General features: G+C 38.4%; 1 protein-coding gene across 1 annotated transcript in view; it reads left to right on the top strand.

The window, feature by feature from the left end:
- Positions 1-15,911, top strand: part of LOC309863877 (transmembrane protease serine 11F) — a gene marked incomplete at its 5' end in the record, with an annotated part of 101,609 nt that extends 85,698 nt beyond the window's left edge. Inside the window, 6 exons of the mRNA XM_082729139.1 lie at positions 667-830; positions 2,763-2,801; positions 6,792-6,993; positions 8,763-9,022; positions 11,033-11,175; positions 15,648-15,911. Coding sequence (XP_082585265.1) covers positions 667-830; positions 2,763-2,801; positions 6,792-6,993; positions 8,763-9,022; positions 11,033-11,175; positions 15,648-15,806 — 967 coding nt within the window. The 3' untranslated portion in view covers positions 15,807-15,911. The remainder of the gene's footprint in view (positions 1-666; positions 831-2,762; positions 2,802-6,791; positions 6,994-8,762; positions 9,023-11,032; positions 11,176-15,647) is intronic.
- Between the last annotated feature and the right edge of the window lie 1,114 nt (positions 15,912-17,025).

A 17,025-nucleotide genomic window follows, 5' to 3' on the forward strand; every position in this document is an offset into this window, starting at 1 on the left:
ATCCCCCCAAATAAATGGTTTAACACAATAAAGGTTTCCTTCATTTCCAAGGCAAAATCCAAAGAGTCAAAAGTGGCACTAGGGACATGGGTGCTGGGAGAGATGTGGAATGGAAATTGCCTACTGGAACTTGAGCGTCTGGTAGGCAAATACAGGAAGAGTGAAAGCATGGAGGGTGTCCTAAGAGGTGTCAGGGGCCAGGCAAGAGGTGGGGTACATCTTTTCTGTGCACATTCCATTGCCCAGAATTCACCAGAGTTTTGATAAACTGCAAAGGAGGCCAGCAAATGAAATCTACCTCTGTGTTGAGGAGGCAAAGGTATCTGGGTTTCATGAACACAGAACATTGCCTCTCCCGTATCACTGCTGTAAAATGATGTTGGTGATGATGGCTCAGAATGTCTTGAAAAGCAAATTGTTTAACTATATATAAAGCATGATTTCATGAACATCTCCTTCTCTCCCACTCCCCTGCAGACGATGAGCTAAGTAAAGAGCAAGAACAATTTTTTCAGCTATAAAACTGAGCCCATATTTCTAGAGATAATTTAGAAATCTGAGATACACATATTTCATCCATTGTTTTTTTAAATTCAGTATGAATCTTAATAGGTAAAAGTAGATAATGACTAGAGAGGTGGCTTTATCTCCTTTTTTGCTCTTCAGTCCAGATGAAAACGGCGTGAAAATTCTTATGGTGCTCATGTTTCGATACCCGTCCACTGATAGTGCTGAGCAAATCAAGAAAAAAATTGAAAGGATTTTATATCAAAGTCTGAAGACAAAACAATTGCCTTTGACTATAAACAAACCATCCTTTACACTCACATGTAAGTCCTTTTACTATCTTTGTGGTTCCTTTGTAATCCTGTCTGTTTTTCATAAGAATTTAGGTCAGTGTCTTACATTTTAAGACTTCATCACTGATATACATATATCAGTGTAGAATAAAAATAAATAAAAACTCACTATAAGGCAAACTTTAATTTTAGAAATTTATTTTCATATTTGAATAGGGCTTTTGCTAAGATTTCTAAGTTTTATCCAATATACCGTGTTGAATCTTTTCAAAAGCATAAGTAGGTAAGTATTATTTTCTGCCTTTTTTAAAAGATTTTATTTATTTGACAGACAAAGATCACAAGTAGGCAGAGAGGCAGGCAGAGAGAGAGGGAGAGGAGGAAGCAAGCTCCCCGCTGAGCAGAGAGCCCGATGTGGGGCTTGATCCCAGGACTCCGAGATCATGCCCTGAGCTGAAGGCAGAGGCTTTAAGCCACTGACTCACCCAAGTGCCCCTATTTTCTGCCATTTTAAAGAAGCTGAGACTCAAGGATTAGCAAGCCCCAGGGTCAAAACTAAAGCACAGGTGTTCTGACTTCCCGAGGTCTTTATAGGTCACTTCCAGGGGTTATCTTCTATAGTATCAGGGAAACAAACATCTTTATGAAGTTTTACTCCTGGAGGACAAACCATTGACATGATCTATGAAGAGGTTCTCTAGATTATTTCCAATTTAAAATGATGTTTCATTCATTTCCTCATTTATTCCTTACAAAAAAAAAATCAGAAAAGTTTTGGTTTTCCCCAAAAGTAGAAGAAAATGAGGTCAAAATGTTAAGAAATTGAAACTACCTCACAGCTAGTTGGAATCCAAGCAGAAAGGCATAATAATGTGTTTCAAATGCTAAGTCTCAAGGTCAGTACACAGTACCTACTGTGCCTTTCTGGCTCCTTACCCCTCCCCGCAAACACTAGCATAAGTCTCATAGACAGGTGTTCCAGTTGTGTTCACTGTTCTGATTAAGTACTTCAAGGGCAGCTATTTCTGATCTATTACCTAGAAATAAGGCTTGCCCTTTGGACTGGAAAGTCTTTTCCCCTTAAGCATCCATGAGTTTAAGAAAAAGATTATCTAAAGGTAATTTCTCTGTTGGAAGTCAGGAAAATCCTTAAAATCCATTTTGAGATAGAAACATCACACATACTAATGACAACTTTCATGAAGTAATTAGAAATAATGAAGAGTATGGTACCTACCTTAAGTGTTAATTATATTCCAGAGTAAAACAAAACACCAAACCAAAACAAACAAACAAGGAAACTAAAATGAACAAGAGGAGAACTTTGAAGGGAAAAAAGATGTCAGAGAAGGGAGACATGAAGTGGTATGGGTGGGTTCCTGGTGCCTGAGCTTCAACCTTCTACAACATCCATCTTGAGGAAGAATCCTCAGTAAGAGAAGGCCACCAACCTGCACTGAGTGAATTCCTATCCTTTGTAGACGAGGGCTGGAAATTGGGCTATGAGGGACCTATGATGCCCTTATTTCCGTGGAGCTGCCCTTTCCACACTGGCCATCAGGCGTATGCCTGACACACATTGGCTGGTACATCTAATATACTTAGCACAAGCAGTGGTGGGAATTGGAAGTTGCATCCTCGAGTCACACTGGAGCTCCCAAAGAAGGCAATCAGGGACATTTATCTTTAGCATTCTTTCCTAATTTCCTAATTCTTTTTTAGATCTCATAGCAAAAATCAGAAAACAAAAATGCTCTATTTACATTTTACGATAAAAGTATACGTTTTGGACCAAATCAAATAAGAATTATGTATATATTAGTTGGCTATGAAAAATATCATACTCTTGAAATATGGATGCTTTGGATCATAAACATTTCTTACAGTGACCATTTGAACAAAATCACACAAAAACAGGAACATATTCTTCTACCAACTAATTCAATGTTTTCTTCATTCCAGCTATTGACAGTAAAAAGATGAGGAATCTTCTCAGCAGCCGTAAGTTCCAAAACCCATAATTCACTGTCCGTTTCATAGCAAAGATAATGAATAAAAGCCACAGAAAAGTTCGAAGCAGAATTTATACAGCCTTTTTTTTTTCTCACCTAATGTATTTGTTTAACCAAACACTTGGTGTTTTTATTCCTGCTTATTTTTAATATTTAAAACATTTAAATTTTAAAATTTATACCAAATACAACATCAAGGGTTTTTTTTTTTAAGTTTTTTACATTTATTTTAGAGCGACACAGAGAGAGACAGAGAGTAGAGTGGAGAGAGGCAGAGAGAGAGGGTGAGAGAGAGAATCTCCAGCCGACTCCCCACTGAGCATGTACCCCAATGCAAGGCTTGATCCTAGGACCCTGAGATCATGACCTGAGCCAAAATCAAGAGTCAGTAGCTCAGTCAACTGAGCCCCCCAGATACAATGTCAAGTTTGATGACTTGCAGGAGGTAATAAAAAAAATACATATTATTGATACTATAAGTTTTGTAACTTTCTTTCTAATGTTGTATTTTAATAGTGGTAACTAGTTGGGTTTTCTTCTGTTACGATTTCTCAGTTTTCTTGCATTCTTGCTGAAATATCTGGCATGTGTATTTTCTGCCTTCCTGCTTCCATTTCCTTTAACTCAACCTCTTAAAGATTATTGGGTCATAAACTTTAACTATAAATTCTATACACATTATTCCATTTTCTACTAGTGTTTTGTTGTAGAGAAGAAATCTAAAACTATTGTATTTTTTATTCTTACATAGGTTACCTTTTTTGTTCTGGGATGAATGTAGGAAATCTTTTTCCCTTTAACTTTTTGCCAAGAGAGTGAGATGTAATCATATTTTGCACTGAATTTTGACTAGATATTATGAATGTTTTCAATCTGTATATATATTTTTTCTTGTTCTGGAAAAATGTTCTTCCATTATAAATTTGATGAATGATTTCCATTCCCATTGTTCTATTTTTGTTGCTGTTCCTCAGGAACACAGGTGATTTATTTGAATTCCATTTTTTGCCCTCCATGTTGATCATTATTTCTAGTTCCAGTTCAGGTGACTTTCCTCTGCATTCAGAAAGATCTTACCCATTATGTACTCCCCAAAACCACTTATCTCAGTTGTCTAGTGTCATGTTTTGTCTTCTTCCATGTGAATTTTATATCTCCTATGATGTGTCTATAATTTCTTGAGTTTTATTTAATTACAGATAGCCCTTATGTTATATGTACTCTCATTACTGTATATTTTTCCCCTTATGTTTGGCTGCTTTTATTATGTTAAGATCATGTTTTTCTTGCACAACTTGCCTGATACCAAACACATGCCCTAAAATTTTTTTGTAGAAAATAACTTTCAGAGATGTGTCTGTCTTCTGATTTTATATATCATCTGATTTGGGGGGCCCTAACCATGCTATACAGTTGGATGCAGACTTGAGTTTTGATCTTAGATGCAGAGTTTATGAAAACTACATCAACCTCCCAGTTTGCACCACCAAATATAGCACTGATGCCAGTGCTCTTCCATTCACTGTTTAACTTGCTTTCATGGGGCATCTCATTCCATTCCTGGTGCCATAACCAAATATCATGGGCTGGGTGGTTTATAAATAGCAGAAATTAATTGCTAACAGTTCTGGAGGCTGAAAGAGTCAGATCAGGATGCCAGCATGGCTAGGTGAGGCACCTCTTCCAGCTCACAGATTTCAAGTATCATCATGCCATGAGCAGAAGGGGCTAGGGATCTCTCTGGAAACTCTTCTTTTTTTTTTTTTTTAAGATTTTATTTATTTATTTGACACGGAGAGATTGAGATCACAAGTAGGCAGAGAGGCAGAGAGAAAGGGGGAAGCAGGCTCCCCGCTGAGCAGAGAGCCCGATGTGGGGCTCGATCCCAGGACCATGAGACCATGACCTGAGCCAAAGGCAGAGGCTTAACCCACTGAGCCAGCCAGGCGCCCCTCTCTCTGGAAACTCTTTAATAAGGCAGTTGGACTCGTTAATAAGGCATAATCCCATTGGTGGGATTCAGGGCTCCACCCTGGTGAGTTAAGCATCTCCCAAAGTCCTCACCTGCTAATACAATGACCTCGAAGAATCGGGATTTTAACATAAATGTGAAGGGTTCACATTCAGACCAGTTCATGGGGTAACTGCATTTTCATAGAACTTCTCATCTTTTCTGTATGTCCTGATAAGATGGTGTGCCAGGAAATGTGGTTTCTGCCTACATAGAGAAAAAGAAAAGAGTTTATGAGTCACAGTGGGATGGTTTAAACTATAGTTTCTGCTTGGCTAGGGACAAGTGCAGTGTAGCTTCATTTCCTGGGCCGAGGAATCACAACAGCAGGAAGCCAAAGGCTTTGTCAGGCTTACCAGGATTCCCCACACAATTCTGGTTCCCAGGTTAAAGCTTGCATAGTCCAAGAAATTGCTTTCAAATGCCTTTGGATATTGCAGTTTTTACCAGAATTTGTAAATTTTTTTTCTTATCTTTCCATAAGTTTTCATGAATTTTCTCCTTTTGCCCTAGAAAAATAGCATAGACTCAGATTTTTCATCTACAATATGAGGATGACACCTAACATAGACAGTTATTGTGAAAATTGGAGAAAATATATGTAACACGACATATAGGGCCTGGCTCAAAACTAGTAGGTATTATTTATATTAGTGTTACTTCTATGCCTATTTTAAGAGGAAGTTGGGTACTACCAATATGACATTATATTAACCCAGAAATCCTATTTGTTCAATTTTATGGTCACTTTAAACTGGAGCTATTTAATTCTGAGAAAATTATGATGAATCTATAAATATGATTTCAGGCATATATTTTAACCTGTTTCTGAGAAAATTCCTTTTTGAAAAAACTAGTATTTTTAATAAAAATATAAATAATTAAAAGTTCCATTAATAGGGGCTCCTAGCTGGCTAGTCGGTAGAGCATGCCACTCTTGAATGTGGGGTCATGTGCTCGCTTCGGCAGCACATATACTAAAATTGAATGTGGGGTCATGAGTTTGAGCCCCACATGAGGTATCGAGCTTATTTTAAAAAGATAAAAATAAAGGTGCATGTATGGCTCAGTCAGATAAGTATCTGACTTGATTTTGGGTCAGGTTGTGATCTCCGTCAGGGTCCTAAGATGAAGCCCCAGATTAAGCTCTGGGCTCAGCAGAGTCTGCTTGTCCCTCTTCCTCCCCTCTGCTCTTCCCCTCACTAACCCCCTCACTACTTTCTCTCTCTCTCTCTCTCTCATAGATAACTAAATATATAAATGCATAAATAAACAAAATCTTTAAACAAATAAAAAAATAAAAGTCGCATTAATAAAATATATCAATATGTTTTCAGGTCTTATTGAGGTTGATTGAACTCTAACAAATTCAGAGTTTGTTGTCAGGGAATCAGATTTTTTTTAGAAACTACACTTTAAAGTTTTAGAAAACCAAAAATACCATTATTAAGACTATTTAAAGTCCAGGCTTGCAAAGGCAATGTATAAATTCATGTCGAGGGAGAGGCATGACCTGCATTCAGTTCTGGGCTCTCTCTCAGGGGCAAGAACACACAAATTTGATGTAGATCCTCTGACTCTAAGGTTACTTACCAGCTGGGTGACCTCTATTAATTTAAGTTCTCTTTCCAAGGCTCCGTTTGTGTTGTTATAATTAACCTAAAACATTTAGTAGAGGATCTACATATTTTTAATGTTCAATAAATGTTTTATCTATTTATCCATCGATATATGCTTAATAGAGAAGCTAATTCCCGGGCTGGAGGCCTTGACCTGTTAGTATTTCTTTTGAACCTCAACAGGATCAGGTGGACCCCTATAGACTAACCTCAGATGCTGAGTCCTAGGAAGGGGTTAAAAACAGCAGGTACAGTGGACTGCCGAAGCATCTGTACCCAGCGCAAATCAGCATATGTTCTTCTCCTCCTCTTTTTCATGAAAACGAGCTAACATATATTTCCGTGTCAGGCTGTGGAATAAGGATGACATCTTCAAATATGCCTTTGCCAGCGTCCTCCTCTACCGAAAGGATTGTCCAAGGGAGGGAAACAGCTCTGGAAGGGGAGTGGCCGTGGCAGGTCAGCCTCCAGCTCAAAGGGGCGGGCCATCAGTGCGGAGCCAGCCTCATCAGTAACACCTGGCTGCTCACAGCAGCTCACTGCTTCCGCAGGTAAGTTGGCAGGGCTGTTGTCGCCTGTCACCTCCTTGCCCCGTCGTCGCCTGCCACCAACTCAGCACTTGGGAAGAGTCCAGCTGAGCAGTTTCCCGTCTACTCCATTCCGAATGGGTCCTGCTCTATCCTCTGAATGCGTGACGCTTGCTCTACACTTCCTTCACGCGCGCCCCTCTCTCTTTTCTCAATATTTATGAAGTTTGGTTTGTATCACTCTCATGGTTCTTAGCACATATTTTCCTATATTGTCATGACACTGGTGTTATCTTTCCTACTATATCATAAATTATTTTAGTGTAAGGACTGACTGTTATACACATAACAAGGATAAACTCTTCCACATGCTCAAGGAGAAAATTCAGCTGCTTCTGTTATCATTCTTTTCTGCTGAGTAACATATACAGTTGGATGCAGGCTTAAGTTTTGAGGTGTAGAGGGCCTCTAACAGAGGGCTAGCCTCCCTCTGTCAACATCCACCGTCACTTTAAAAATAAGAAAAAATAAAGGGTATCACTCTTGGAGCTCTTCCTTTAAGAACCCATGTGGGCTGTGTGGTCCAGAAAGGTGTGTGGATGACTGGAGGGACCTATCACCTGTCCCACTGTCCCCACTGTATTGAAGACTAGTCCTATATGACCTGATAAGAGTGTGATGCTTAGGCTTTCACAGCTATAGTTTTTAAAACTCAACTGTGTTAATTTACATGCATGCACCTGGGGCACCATGTTGCCCCAGGAGGTCAAGCACACATCATCTTTCCTCCCTGAGGTTTCTTTTTTTTTTTTTTTTAAATTTTTACTTATTTATTTGACACAGAGAGAGAGAGAGAGATCACAAGTAGGCAGAGGGGCAGGCAGAGAGAGAGGGGGAAGCAAGCTCCCTGCTGAGCAGAGAACCCGATGCAGGGCTCCATCCCAGGACCCTGAGACCATGACCTGAACTGAAGGCAGAGGCTTAACCCATTGAGCCACCCAGGCGCCCCCTTGAAGTTTCTTTTAAATTCTCAAAAGACAAAAGCTCTGAGTAAAGCCCTGGCCAGTGGCACTGTTCACATTCCCTTTCAGAGAAAACTGTGCTTGGTAATATGAGGAGAGTCTTGACCATTCTTCCAAGGGTAACAGCCAAATTTTTCCAAGGTGGCTACACCTATCTTTATGTGTAGAGGTGTAATAAGAATGACCTAAGGAATTTAATGTGATTGTCACTCTCTCACTAGAGAAGAAAAAAGAGATTCATTTATATACATTTACAGTCCTCAGAATAACTAGCATTATGCCTTGGGGGAACTTGAGTTCCACTAATTAAAGGCTTTCTGATTTGGGGGGTTAACATAGTCCTCCAAGCTTTGTACTTGTTTTGGAGAGTGACTTCCATTTTAGTTCATGACAGACATTTATTTACATAAACTTAACATAAATAAACCCAGAATGTCCATTTATTAATATCTAGTGAGGAATATAAGATGCAGTGATTGAAGTACACATCTCAGCAGGTCCAGGGTGGCCTTTGTGTGACAACAGACCTAACAGGAACCAGCCACTGAGTGTGATAAAGTAGAGATAACTGGTGACCTTCATAAGAGAAATCAGTACTGTGGTATGATGGGGATGGGAATAAATTCAAGATAGAATGGAAGAAAGACTGGGATACTGTGAGTTTAGAGATTTTTCAGGAGCATAATCCCAATAGTGGGGAGAAATACAGTCTCAGTCTCTTTTAAAGGATGCCCCTAGACATCACAAACCCGACCCTTTCATTTTTTGCAGAAATAAAGACCCAAGTCAATGGATTGCTACTTTTGGTACAACAATAACACCACCTGCAGTGCAGCGAAGCCTGGGGAAAATTATCGTTCATGAAAACTACCACAGAGAAACAAATGAACATGACATTGCTTTGGCTCAGCTTACTACTCGAGTTGAGTTTTCAAATATAGTCCAGAGAGTTTGCCTTCCAGATTCATCTATAAAGTTGCCACCTAAAACAAGTGTTTTTGTCACAGGTTTCGGATCCATTGTAGATGATGGTGAGTAGTTCAACTTAATATACTTAGTGCAAATTTGTCCTGAGCTCTAACGATCTGTCCTAGGAAATCCATTTCAAACTCTTCATAAAAATAATGTTGATGTCTCCAGTGTATATGGCCCAGAGTAGAACTGGAATCTGGGGGTTAAAAAAGGAAAAGGAATCAGGTCTCTTTCGTTGAATTCACAATTAATTATAGCAGCGGTGAGAAAGGGCAGAAGCTAATAAAGAAGAAAAGAACAGGCTGTTTTAGGTGCTACAAGAAGGGACAAAATACTATGGGCTACAGAAGAGTAAATGATTCTAAATTGTACATTTCCCAGATGTATAACTCCTAATTAGCATACAGTTCAGATCACGATCTTACTGATAGTTTCTTTTAAAAAAGATTTATTTATTTATTTATCTATCTATCTATTTATTTATTTATTTTAGGGAAAGAGAGTGTATGCACGCAGGTGGGAGGAGGGGCAGAAGCGGAGGGAGAGAAGGAAAAAGAGAGAGAGAGAATCTCAAGCAGATTCCACACTAAGCACAGAGGGCAACACAGGGTTCGATCTAACAACCCTGAGGCCACGACTTGAGCTGAAACCTGAGTCAGAAGCTTAACCAGCTGAGCCACCTAGGCACCCAGTGATAGCTTTTTTCTTTTTACTTTTCTTTTCTTTTTTTTTTTTCCTTTCTTTTCTTTCCTTTTTTCTCCTTCTCTTTCTCTCTTTCTATCTTTTGTCTAAATGTTTCTTCATTTTAATGAGGATTTCTGATGATTAAAAATGTAAAAGTGTTTTGTGAATGTTTTGAGAATTTTCATTTGCATTAGTTAATTTAACATATATTTATTTTCATCGGTCTCAGCTCCTGGGTGGGTGAAAGAAACAAGTTTTATAAATGAAAGACCAGAACTGAAAATTTTTAGTTATTAGCTCATTCCACTCTAAAGAAAGAGATTAGCTGAATGTTTTAAAGTGGGAAATAAGAAATGTTTAAGGTTCTATCAAAGATCATCCTGAAGAAAGTAAGAGACAAATGCTAATATATCTTAATCTGGGTTTTTTTTTCCTTTGCTTTTCTTTATTTTTAAATATTTTATTTATTTATTTATTTATTTATTTATTTATTTGAGAGAGAGAGAGAGAGCACAAGCTGGGGGTTGGTGAAGAGGAAGAAGGAGAAACAGACTCCGTGCTGAGCAGGGACCCAGATGCAGGGCTAGATCCCAGGATCCTGAGATCATGACCTGAGCTGAAGACAGACACTTAACCAACAAAGCCACCCAGGTGCCCCTGGCTTTTCTTTACTTGACAAAACTCTATTATACGTAAAGTTTCCCAAATGTCCCATGCATGTCCAACTGGACTTTGTGAGATATTGCTAAAAGTCTCCTTTTATGTTCTCTGCCCTTATCACGTTTAGGACTGCTCACCAGCAGTTTTGTTCTGGAGTCCTAAGCTACTTCCTTCCTTCCCATAACCACCAGGTTTGCTCTGTACTGGCATCAGATTGCTGGCATATCTTGGGCAGTGGTTGTTTCCCAAGCTTCAAGCCACCCCCAAATAATGCACATAGCACAGAATGGGGCAAATAACTCTGTGCAGCTCATGCACTGGTTTCTTTTTTACTATCTCAGAAAACAAATGTACTTCCCTTAGCCTTGATTTCTGTATATAGCAAAGGGTACCAGTTGGTCAAGATGAGTGGAATGAACCGTCTCTTCATGGAAAAAAAGTGTATACACACACTATTACATATAATTGTAGGGGTTCTAATAACTTGAAGATTCACAAATATGATATAGTATTGGGGTATGTATGTTTATAGTTCCTTGCATTTAGGCATTTATCATACAGAACATAAATTAGGCAATAAGTAATTATAATTAATGTTTATATTCTTTTGTTTTTGTGTTTTTGTTCCTAAGAATATACAACATATGTGTTTTCCATGTTTTAGATACAGTTATATTCAAAGAATACATGTTTTGTTTGTATGTGTATGTTTGCTTGTGTAATAGGACCCACACAAAATAAACTTCGGCAAGCCAGGGTGGAAACCATAAGCACTGATGTGTGTAATAGGAAGGATGTATATGATGGCTTGATCACGTCGGGAATGCTGTGTGCTGGATTCATGGAAGGAAAAGTAGATGCATGTAAAGTAAGTCCAAAGTCAAGGTCAAAGCTGGGAAAAGAAAATTTCCATTAGCTATTTCTAAATTCGGCATGTATTTCCCCTAGGTGAGGAAAAAAATCACTTATTTCACTAAGAATTCAGTTTATTTAATAATCATAATATTAAAAAATTCTTGTATTGAGTGTTTATGTAGGCCAAGCCAAGTGCTAATCACATTATATATATTATTTCATTTACTATAGTGAAATTGAAGAGGTACTGTTATGCCTATTTTATAAATTAGGAGATTAAAGTCTATTGCTCCCTATTTCTGATTCAAACAATTACTTTTCTGTTCTGTTATTTTTTCTTAAAACGAAATTGGAAACAGAAGACCGAGAAACCTGTCCTCTGAAGACCACTTTATTCAGCTTTGGCATCATCTCTCTTGCACCTTGTTTTTATCCCCTGGCCTCTAAGTCTCTCTCTTTGTCCCCCACTCTTCAATGACTTTGACACCTGAAGCGCGCGTCCTGTCCATCCCCAGACTGCAGTACTGACACAGACCCGTAGAAATGCCGGACTCTCAGGCACTAGACCTCCTAACTCCCGTTGATCTTCACTTCTTCTCAGTCACTTTCTAGGGTCAGATCTTGAGTCTTGTCACCAAAATTGTTGCATCTCCAAAAATACTAATTCCCCAAATCTTCCTATTTAACAATTATCTTCAATCCTTCCTGCTTGCATTTCAAACTATTCCTGCTCCCTAGGCCGCACTCTCTGTTATACCCCAACCTACCAGTCTTCATACCATCCAATATACAATATATTTTATTTAGATGGTTGATTGTTTCTCCTGCTAAACTAGAATATAAACTCCACGAAGGCACAGATTTTGAGGGGGTGTCTCTTTGATTTACTACTGTATTACCAAGAGCTAACACAGTGCCTAGCACAAAAATTTGTTGGCTGAATAAAATATCACTTATCTTCAACTGCATAAGGACCTACAGACCATTGCTTCTCTGCCTGATCATGTTCCATTAATCCTTTCTTCCACTGTCAATTTGTCCAACTTAGATTTCACTATTAATCATTTTCTGAACACTTCTGCTAATATTTCAAGTTCTCTTGGTGATCTCTCTTTTCAGTGCTTCTGTCTAACAAAGTCCCAAAGCTGGAAGAACTTAATTATCTAATCTCTCTTTCTCTCTGCCTATGAAGTCAAATGCTCCTGGAAAAAATACAACAGAACACACTGGTTCTACTCTAGTAGGTTCTAGACAATAAAAGTGACAACCCTACTATTTTTGTTTGTTTTTTTCAAACCTGCCTCTCTCTGAATGTTCCCAACATTTTCCATTTTCCCTAATTTCTGTGGGTTCTTTTTACCTTTTTGTTCTCAACTGATGATTCTGTTTTCCAGTTTTCAAAGAAAAATGTAAGTCATAAGCAGAGAATTTCCTCATCTTCCTAGCACCAAGCAGGCAGACTTACCTTCATTTGAACCCGTTTCATCCACCTTCAGCTTAGGTCACAACAGAAAAGTAACTTCTTTTCTAAGGCTGATCCCTTCTCTGCTCAGGTTCTTCTTGGCCTTTTGGGGAAGTTTACATTAACATTATTTTCTCTCTTTTCATAGTCAACATTTGTCTTGTAGCTAGATCCTTTTCTATTCATCTCTCTTAAGTGAGGTGGGAAAAAACAACAACAACTTTTTCTTGACCCATAATGCCTCCAATCAGCACCACATCGTATCTCTTTACTCTGAAATATTGAAATATTGAAATATTGTCCATACCCATTATCTCAATTTTCTCACCTCCCTTTAAACCATCCCAATATGGCTTCTGCCCTATCAGTTCATCAAAATAGCTCTTCCTGAGGTTTCCACTGACCCCCCCATGACCTCCAATAAATGTATTTTTTCCATTTCATTTTATTTCTTTTCAGTATTCCAAAATCCATTGTTTATGCACCACACTCAGTGCTCCATGCAATACGTGCCCTCCATAATATCCACCACCAGGCTCACCCATACCCCACCCCCCTCCCCTTCAAAAGCCTCCGTTTGTTTCTCAGAGTCCACAGTCTCTCATGCTTTGTCTCTCCCTCCGATTTCCCCAACTCACTTTTCCTCTCCATCTCCCCATGTTCTCCATGTTATTCCTTATGCTCCACAAGTAAGTAAAACCATACAATACTTGACTCTCTTTGCTTGACTTATTTCACTCAGCCTAATCTCTTCCAGTCCCATCCATGTTGATATAAAAGTTGGGTATTCATCCTTTCTGATGGAGGCATCATACTCCATTGTATATATGGACCATATCTTCTTTATCCTTTCGTCCATTGAAGGTCATCTTGGTTCTTTCCACAGTTTGGCGACTGTGGCCATTGCTGCTATGAAATTGGGGTACAGGGAACCCTTCTTTTCATTACATCTGTATCGTTGGGGTAAATACCCAATAGTGCAATTGCAGGGTCATAGGATAGCTCTATTTTTAATTTCTTAAGGAATCTCCACACTATTTTCCAAAGTGGCTGCACCAAGTTGCATTCCCACCAACAGTGGAAGAGGGTTCCCCTTCCTCTGCACCCTCTCCAGTACTTGTTGTTTACTGTCTTGTTAATTTGGTCCTATTCTTCCCCCCCCACACACACACCTCTTAGCACCGTTTAATAATGATTACCTCTCCCTCTTTCTTGTCCTCCTTGGCTTGTAATGATTTTCATTTTGAATCTCTGCTTTAAAGTTCATTCTCTTAAACCTAGCCATTAAATTTTGATCTATTCTGTCCCTGCTCCTCTTTTTATGCTATACTTTCTCTCTAAAAGATCTAATTTTCTTCCTTCGCTTCAAATGCCATCCTTTGACAGATGATTCACAAATTTATACTTTTAGTCCCAACCTCCCCTTTGATCTCCAGACTTACATATTCAACTCCTACTTGGCAACTCCCCTTGGATATTTCAAAGGTATCTCAAATTCAGAATGGTATACCTGATTTTGCTTTTCTGCCTCCCCACCTGATTTTCTTTCTTTGTCTCTAGGAACAACATCTCCTTTAACTCTGTTCAGCCCCAGAGAGCCCTCTAGCTTTCTTTCCCTACCCCTTACCCAATTGATTACCTAATCCCAAGGATTTTACCTCCTTAAATATCTCTGTCATCTCTTGCTTCCCTTTCCCTACTTTTTCCTTACCACTCCCTTAAAGGAATTAGACATCTAGCTAATTTCCTTATATTCATGCTTATGCATGCTCCTTGACTGCATTAGTCAAATGAAAGTCAGGATGATTTCTAATAAGGTGCTAATCTGATCATGTCAAAATCCTTAAAACACTTCAGTGACTTACTTTCTTTCTTAAGATAGAAAATATAACTTTTAAGAAAGATCCACAGGGTTCCTCAAGACCTAGTCTCCTGAGTTCTCCGGCTTCATCACACACCACTTGCCCCTTTGCTGTCTTCTCTTCAGTCCCCCTTTTTATTCCCCAGACTTTTGCATATACCAGGCTCCTCCATACTACAGAGCATTTGTAGTGTTGTTTGCTCTGCCTAGAACATGTTATATCACCACCTTCCTTTTCATGGTTAACTCATTTAGATAGCAACTCAATTACATCTCATCAAGAAAAACTTTCTTGACCTCCCTGACCAGTCACATTCCCCTGTGTATATTTCCTTAGCATTTATCATAGCTGTCACTTTGCATTTATTTATGGGCTTGTTTAATGTTTTTATAACCAAAACTTCAAGTTTATGAGTATAGGGACCATTCACTTTCAGTCATCATTGAATCCTGAATGCCCTTCAAAATGCCTGGGACACATAATTGGAACTCAATAGATAGTTGATAAAAGAACAAATGAATGAGATAGAAGGGGCACAGAGAAGCTAAGTATCTTATCCTAAGTCACTTAGTCCATAATTAATAGAGCTAGTCCTGAAACTTGACGGTTCAACTACTAAGACCACTCTTTCAACCTCTACATATGTATCTGTTTATTTACATAATTGTCCTTGTGCCAAACAGATTTAAAGGGGCTTATATAAAATTAAGCAAGCAAGCATAAATTAGAATTAGGGGCATTAAAGGGGACCGAGAATCAATCTATAATATAGAGTCTACCTGTCAATATTCAGAGATCATCAAAACTTTCCACCTATTCTTGGAAATGTTAACTTTATATTTAATATTTTATATACGTACTTACTAAACCATGCATGAAGTGTCTAATCAAAATCTAAGAATGTTAAACCAGAAGTAACGTAAAAATTCCATGTGAATGGGGTTTAGCCTTTCTGGGAAACAATGCACTTTAATGTTTAGGACAAAATTGCATCTCAATTCTGAGAAACATTATATAACCTATCTCTAATCTGGATGCCTATACCATGTACTAATATCCTTTTTTTTCCCTCCTGTGGAAGAGAGAGGATTGTAATGACCTTCCTCCTAAATTAAATTAGAGTTAATAATTTTAAATATATTTTTGTTTTTTTTTTTCAAGGGTGATTCTGGTGGACCACTGGTTTATGATAATCATGACATCTGGTACTTAGTTGGTATAGTAAGTTGGGGACAATCATGTGCTCTTCCCAAAAAACCTGGGGTTTACACCAGAGTGACTCAGTATCGAGAATGGATTGCCTCCAAGACTGGAATCTAGTGTGAACTGTCCATGAACTCTATCCATGGCCCATGAAGCTGAAACGCCTGCATATTGTATATTATTTATAACCATGTTGTTTGGATCAGTGGTTTTTCTGGATGTCAAGAAATCCTCTGACTCAGACCAATCTAGTATCACAAGGTGGTGTTTGCATACAAGTGACTGAACTCTTTCTCTGCCCTGAGGGAGGAAGACACAGCAAACAGCAATAAGAGCAACTCCTCACTCACAAGAGAAACTGTGATACTTATTAATACGATCAGTATTTACAAATGGTTTCCCCCGATGGAAGACAAAGAACATCACTTTTCACAGGATATGAGGAGCTGCTGCCAAAAACCCACTGTACCTGGAGCACCTGTAACTCTTGTTGCAAAATATCACTCCCTGAGAATTCAGAGTTTCAACATTCTGGGACTGATAGCTGGACATTCAATGGCTAGAATGGAGAAAGACGGATTTGCAATGTAACTTGAACTCCAGCCTGGGTTTGTGAATAATAATACAAAGGATTATCATTAACAAGAAGAGTTGCCACTTAAAACATATTTGAGTATATCTGAACTTACTGTTAATATTGTTATATATGCAAAAACTAGCTTCAGGAAGCATGTTGTATTGTTAAGAAACATTTCTGATTTATTCTTTAATAGCATCTTGCCATTCATACATCAATTGAAGTTAGACCAGAAAGGAGGAAAAAAAAGAAACTTGGGAGCATTCTTCCACGTGTATGAGAAAGATAAAAAGACGGGACATAGGCTAGCAGAGTTGTTTTCAAAAGATTAACAGCAGGAAAAACACTCCTCAGATTTTTGGTGGAATGAGCTATCCAATTATTTATTTAGAAATATCTACATCAGCAGATGATAACTGGTACCTCTTAGGTCTTTAGCTCTCTGACAGGTCAGATATCTATCATGTCAGGAGAATTGATTTATATAAGCACTTAGGACAGCACCTCATATATATTAAGCACAGCATGGATGTTTCCTGTATATGGAAGAAAGGAAAGCCTCTGTGAGCTTTAAGATAAATTAATTTAATTTGTCAAATGAGTGAATGACGTTGGGGCTTAAATATAGCTCAGAGTCTAGTGGTAGAGAGCACAGGCTTTGGAACCAGGCTGCCCAAACTTAAATATTGGCTCTGCCCCATATGAACTGTGTGTCCTTGCACAGGTGTCTTTTTTTTTTTTTTAAGATTTTATTTATTT

The sequence above is a fragment of the Mustela nivalis genome (assembly GCF_964662115.1).
Source record: "Mustela nivalis genome assembly, chromosome: 4".
In the NCBI taxonomy this organism is placed as follows: domain Eukaryota; kingdom Metazoa; phylum Chordata; class Mammalia; order Carnivora; family Mustelidae; genus Mustela; species Mustela nivalis.